Source organism: Carlito syrichta, unplaced genomic scaffold (assembly GCF_000164805.1).
Source record: "Carlito syrichta isolate Samal-C Ts95f unplaced genomic scaffold, Tarsius_syrichta-2.0.1 Scaffold301826, whole genome shotgun sequence".
In the NCBI taxonomy this organism is placed as follows: domain Eukaryota; kingdom Metazoa; phylum Chordata; class Mammalia; order Primates; family Tarsiidae; genus Carlito; species Carlito syrichta.
The window spans coordinates 324,522-331,047 of NW_007245922.1; the positions used below are offsets into that span (position 1 = coordinate 324,522).

Genomic DNA, 6,526 nt, shown 5'->3' on the forward strand with positions numbered 1-6,526 from the left:
TCAAGTTGAGAGTGTTTTCATTTGTTTAAGGCCTTACAGTTTAATGATTTTTATTTAACTTGCAGGGGTAGTCTCTCCGTAAAAGAACCAGTGTCTACACTTCACCGGCTCTCCCAGCGACGCCGAAGAACCTACTCAGATACAGACTCTTGTAATGATATTCTCCTTGAAGATCCAGATAGTAAGTTATATGACTCCGTCTTCTTTTTATGGTCTATTTGGCAAAATTGTTGTGGGGCTCTGTAATTTCTGGAATTGAAGGATACTGACATTGAACATCGACATTCCTCAATTCAGAACTAAGCAAACAGCATAAAATAAAGAGAAACTATACTATATCTTCTTACAAATAGCTTTGTTAGTAATTAAGAAGTGCTGAGTATTGCTTTGTAAATGTTATCTTATATATGTGTGTGTATATAATATCATAATCTTTTACTCCCTCTACATTTATATTTTAAAAATAATTTAGATAGTATGAATTATATGTAGGATTCTAGGGAAAAATAAAGGCAAGTTCTAAGTTTAAAAAAAATCGACATTGTTACTTTACTTAAATACCTGAAATGGGTAAGGGAAATAATTTTGCTTGGTAGTAGTGGTGAATTATAATTGTATTCATTCCTGTATTTTTTTCTGCCTTACTAAAGAGGCAGCATACTATCATTGAATATTTCAGGAAAAGTTTTATGATTCATGTTAAACATTTTTATATTTTTCCCTTCTGAGAGGAAACTTTGAAAATTTGTCAGAATATCTAGTTAGACCAAAGTAATATGATTTCCAGTTAACACAGACTTTTACTTTTCAAAATCTTAACTATTTTCCATGAAGCATGTGGAAATTACGTGCAGTTCCCAGTCAGGGAATAGATTAAATTCCAAGAGTTCATTTTTAAGTCTGTTTTTGGAACACAGATTTCATTTCTGTTGTGAAAATGACACAATACATGGTGGTTAGATTCTTTAGATAGCCTAGAAGAGCCCAGCTAATTCATAGTATGACTAAAATGGGACAAAACAATGATGTTTCATTTCTAATATTTGAGTATATTGAAAGCATTGATTATGAAAGAGTTGTTTTACTTAACTAGAAAGTTAAATAGGTTTAGAGGAGGATGTAGAATTCATGCAGTTGTTGATTCTAAAAGGGAGTACTGACCAGGCGTGGTGGCTCATACCTGTAAACCCATACTTTGGGAGACAGAGGTGGGAGGATTTCCTGCACCCAGGAGTTCGAGACCAGGCTGGGCAACTTGGCAAGACCTTGTCTCTACAGTAAATTAAAAAAAAAATTATCCAGCCATAGTGGCATATACCCGAAGTTCCAGCTACTTGGAAGACTGAGGTAGAAGGATCACTGCCTAAGCCTAGCAGGTTTAGGCCAAGTGTGCTGCTGCACTCCTGCCTGTGTGACAGAGTGAGACTCTGACTCAAAAATACATACATGTATACATAAATACATAAATAAAATGAAGAAATGAATTGCTGACCGTTTTCAGATTTTTAGAAATTGGTGGCGTCTTTTTTTAATGCCCCCCCCTTTTTTACAGAACTAATAATCTGTTATTGATATGCAGAACTACTGTATGCACATTATCATTTTGAATCTAAGTTGAGATAATGGGTAGAGAAATTAAGGAAAGAAAAGGGGTGAAGATGGAAAGGGAGAAATAAACTTTCCAGGGTCAATTGTGTGGGACCTGAAAGAGAAAAGGAGAAGAAGAGGGTTAAAGAGGTTGAGTATATGAAAAAAGTGTTACCTAAGTCTGGAAATACAGATTCTGATTCTCCTTGATTTTTATGCCTTTTATATATGACTCTTTTAATCCAGAGCTCACGAAAGAGTTCTCTATGCTTACTTGTACTTCTCTTTAGATGTTACTTCTTTTTTTCTTTAAGGGGATCATTTGTGGTAGCTAAATTAATTTTTTTTAAAGCCAGCCGTTTTTCCTTAGCATCCTTTCTTTTTGGGTGCCCTGGTTATGAATTTTTGAAAGCAATTTTCATAAAATCTTGGTTGTATATGCCTTGTTATATTTAGTATTCTTCAATTTAGCTGTTATGTTCTGTCACAAAACTAGTTATACATACACACATGCATACTTAAATACATAAATACACGCATATTTGCATACATCTCAGTTCTTCAGAATGTCTTTAAATTGTCAGGTGTAGTCTACGTCAGAAATTTTATCCTTAAAAAGTGAAAACATTTCTCCTAGGAACTGGAACAAGATAAGGATGTCTGCTCTTACCACTCCTATTCAACTTAGTACTGGAAGTCCTAGCCAGAATAGTCAGGCATCCAAATTGGAAAGAAATAAAAGGCATCCAAATTGGAAAAGAGGAAGTAAGATTATCTTTGTTTGCTGAGGACATGATTCCTCCAAAAGTTTCCTGGACTTGATAAATGACTTCAGTAAAGTCTCAGAATACAAAATCAATCATCAGTAGCATTTCTATACATTAACAACATCCAAGCTGAGAACCAAATCAATAACTCAATTCCATTTACAATAGCCGTATACACATAATAAATACCTAAGAATACATTTAACCAAGAAGAGGAAGGATCTCTACAAGGGGAACTGCAAACCACTGTTGAAAGAAATTGTAGATGACAAAAACAAATGGAAAAACACTCCATGCTCATGGATCAGAAAAATCAATATTGTTAAAATGACTATATTGCCCAAAGCAATCTACAGATTCAGTGTAATTTCTATCAAATTACCAGCATCATTTTACACAGAATTAGAATAAATAATCCTAAAATTCATATGGAACAGCAAAAAAACAAAACCAAAACCAAAAAAACCCTCAAATAGCCAAAGCAATCCTCAGTAAACAGAACAAATCTGGGAGGTATCACATTGTCTGACTTCAAACTATACTACCTGGTAGAGTAACTAAAAAAGCATGATACTGGCACAAAACCAGACACATAGATCAATGGAACATAATAGAGAACCCAGAAATAAAGCCATATGCCTACAACCAACTGTTCTTTGACAGAGTTGACAATAGTAAGCCATCAGGAAAGCATAACCTACTCAATAAATGGTACTGGGAAAGTTGGCTAGCCACATGCAAAAGAATGAAACTGGACCTCTTCCTCTTACCATATACAAAATTAACCCAAGATGGATTAAAGCCTAGACATAAGACCTAAAACTATATAAATCCTAGAAGGATCTTCAGATCCTAGAAGGATGTCCAGATCTTCTGGACATCTGCTTAGGCAAAGAATTACGAGGAAGACCTCCAAAGCAAGAAAAAAAATAGACAAATGGGACTTAATTAAGCTAAAAAGCTTTTGTACAGCAAAAGAAATGATCAGACATCATCAGACAACCTACAGAATGGGAGAAAATATTTGTAAGTTATCTGTGACAAAGGACTAAACTACAGAATCTACAAGAAGCTCAAATAATTCAGCAATAAAATAACAAGCAGCTCCATTAAGAATTGGGCAAAGGTTATGAACAGATAAATGCCCAACATCACTAATCATCAGAGGAAAGCAAATTAAAACCACACTGAGAAACCATACCAGTCAGAGTAACTCTTTAAGAAGTCAAAAAACAACAGATGTTGGTATGGATGCAGAGAAAAGGGAATGCTTAATGTACTATGGTGGGGATGTAAACTAGTTCAACCTCTATGGAAAACAGTATGGAGATTTCTTGAAGAATAAAAATTGAACTGCCATTCAGCCCAGTAATCCCACTACTGGGTATCTATCCAAAGGAAAATCATTATATAAAAAATACACCTCCACTCATATGTTCATTGCAGCACTGTTCACAATAGCAAAGTCATGAAACCAACCTAAGTGTCCATCAGCAGTTGATTGGATAAAGAGAATGTGGTATATATTCGCCATGGAATACCACATAGCTATTAAAAAGAATGAAATCATGTCCTTTACAGAAACATGGGTGGAATTGGAGGCCTTATCCTAAGAGAACTAATTCAGAAACAAGAAAATCAGTTGTCACACGTTCTCACTTAAAAGTGGGAGTTAAACAGTGAGTTCACATGGATATAAAGATGGAAATAGACACTGGACAGTTCAAAAGATGGGATAGTGGGAGGGGGCTGAGGGTTGAAAATTACATATTGGGTATAATGTTCAGCTTTGTCAGAAAAGCTTAAAATGAAGAGAGGAAAACCTAAATTTAGTCCTAGTTCTGTTACCGATTGTGTGATCTTGGATGAGGAATTCACTTTTTTGAGTCTTGGTTTCTTTACTTATAAACAGGGAGAATAGTAACAACATTAAAACAATCAGGCTGAAAAAACAATCATTAATTGAGAAAGATTAAATTAAATTCAGCAAATATTTATTGACTACCCGTGTGCCACCCATGAGTCTAGCAATGAACAAAACAAAAATCTCTACTTCAGATAGTTTCATACATTATCTCATGAATTCTGAAATTTCTCTTTATGACTGTCGATACTGTAGCAGAAAAGTTAGGTTTTCCTCTATTAAACAAACAAGCAAATAAAAAAAAAAATGATCGACCCATCTGCCTGCTGTCCATCACTTGATGTCAGTACCTGCGCTTACCTGCCCCTTTGTGATGACGTGAAACAGATCACCACCCAATCACCTTAATGACCTTCCCCCATCCAAGGGAAATGGTTAAAACGATTCAACCACGAGCAACCAATTTGGCATGACCTTGCTATGGCAGGCAGGCCGTGTTTCCTAGCTTTGGCCCCCTCCCCTACTTTGAGGGGGTGAATCACCTCTTTCTCTCTCTTTCTAATTTACTTTCTAAATAAAGTATATTATCCAATCTAAAATTTTTTTTTTTTTTAATCAGGAAGCTAAAGGAATTTCATGTCCCTGATTAGGAATTTATTCTTGGAGTTAATATTCATGGACTATTTAACATGTTAATCAATTTCTTCTCAGGACCTGTTCACTGTTCAAAAAATACACTTAATGGAGATTTGGCATCAGCAATCATTCCTGAAGAAAGCAAACTTATGGCCAAAAAAAAATCTGAATCAGAAGATCCTCTTCCATCCTTCTCTTCCTGAAGAAACTGAAGTGTCCAACTTCTTCTAAGTATTGCTATGCAAAAGCTGCTGTAATTAAACTGTTGTTATAGGGAGTAGTTTTTTCCCTTAGGATTTCTCTGCACTTTATAGAATATTGTAAAAACAAACAAACAGAAAAACAACTCACATACTTTTGAAGTGTATTTTATCTTTATATAGTTTGTTTGCAAAAGTATTTTCCTAATACTTCACAGTATGAATGTGCATCTCTTTTTTTTTTTTTAAACAAATGTTGGTGTAGCATTTTGACATCCATAAGGACAAATGTAGATATTTTTCTAAAAAACTGTGAGGGACTGACAGCTTGGTCAGTGTGTATTGTAGCTTATAAACATGAACTCTATAAGGTTTCAGTTTGACAGAAGTGTGAAATATGTAACTTGTGCCATGGACCAAATGGTTGCTTTATTCCAGCTATAAATGAGTTACGATAGCAGCTTGATGGTGAAGATTGTATTGTATTCCTTTAATAAAAAAGGATACACTTAATATTCTAAATATCTTTAGCCCAAATACCATGACATACTGAACATTTGAAAATAACCAGACTGTACTGTCCTTCATATGTGAAGTTGACACTACTGATTTGTCAATACCAAATGTTGGGTTAAAGTATTTAATTTTTATTTATTTATTTTCTTGTTGCATCAAAAGATGATTGCATCCTAACTTTTGTGACCTACCAAATTTGAGATGTGTATACACTGTTATTTACGTCGTTCTAGAAAAGAGGTTAATGTTGTAGTGACCTTGCTCACTTATACCAGAGAAATAAACAACTTTCAATGGAAGAGGACTTTAGTGCTTTTTTCCTAAATTAGACATTAAGCTGCTGTTGTAAGGTATTGTTTGCAGCTCTTTAGACTATCTAGAGATGTTTTTATTTATGAATATTTATACAAAAAACGAATTCTGTCAAGGTGACTGCTCTGCATCACTTGAGAATGGCATTATTTAATTAAAGAACAAATAGCATTTTTTGGTAGTGCCTGTCCATCCTATTGTCAGTGTTTGCCTTGTAATCTGCTTTTTGAATTCATTTTGGGATGACGATTTTGACCAAGGTTTTAGATGAGGAGCACTTTAAAACAAACTGGTTTGGCGTTTTTAAGTTAATCATATATTTAATAAATATGTGGTTTTTGCTTTCAAACTTATCATACAACACATTGTATTTTTTATACTCATTGTTATTCTGTCTAATCTTTACTAAGTGCTAACATATTCTTCATTGATTTGAGTTTGTTTGTATATTCAGGCCTGCTAGTGAATACACAAATGAAGCATACTTTCAGTTTTTGTTGTCTTTGAGCTTTGATTAGTGTGGCCTATTTAATTTAAATTTATCTTGTAAGTTTATGTGGGCATTATTTTAAGAGTTGATATTTGGTATTTACTAAAATAAATCTGTAATTATAGACTTTATATTTTATGTCTAAAATGGACAT

The 6,526-nt window shown here is 34.1% G+C and overlaps 1 protein-coding gene across 1 annotated transcript in view; it reads left to right on the forward strand.

The window, feature by feature from the left end:
* The window catches only part of PLEKHA3 (pleckstrin homology domain containing A3), a 28,450-nt gene extending 22,185 nt beyond the window's left edge, over positions 1-6,265 (forward strand). Inside the window, exons 7-8 of the mRNA XM_008055341.1 lie at positions 66-181; positions 4,930-6,265. Of these exons, the coding sequence (XP_008053532.1) occupies positions 66-181; positions 4,930-5,057 (244 nt within the window). The 3' untranslated portion in view covers positions 5,058-6,265. The remainder of the gene's footprint in view (positions 1-65; positions 182-4,929) is intronic.
* The last annotated feature ends 261 nt before the right edge of the window (positions 6,266-6,526 follow it).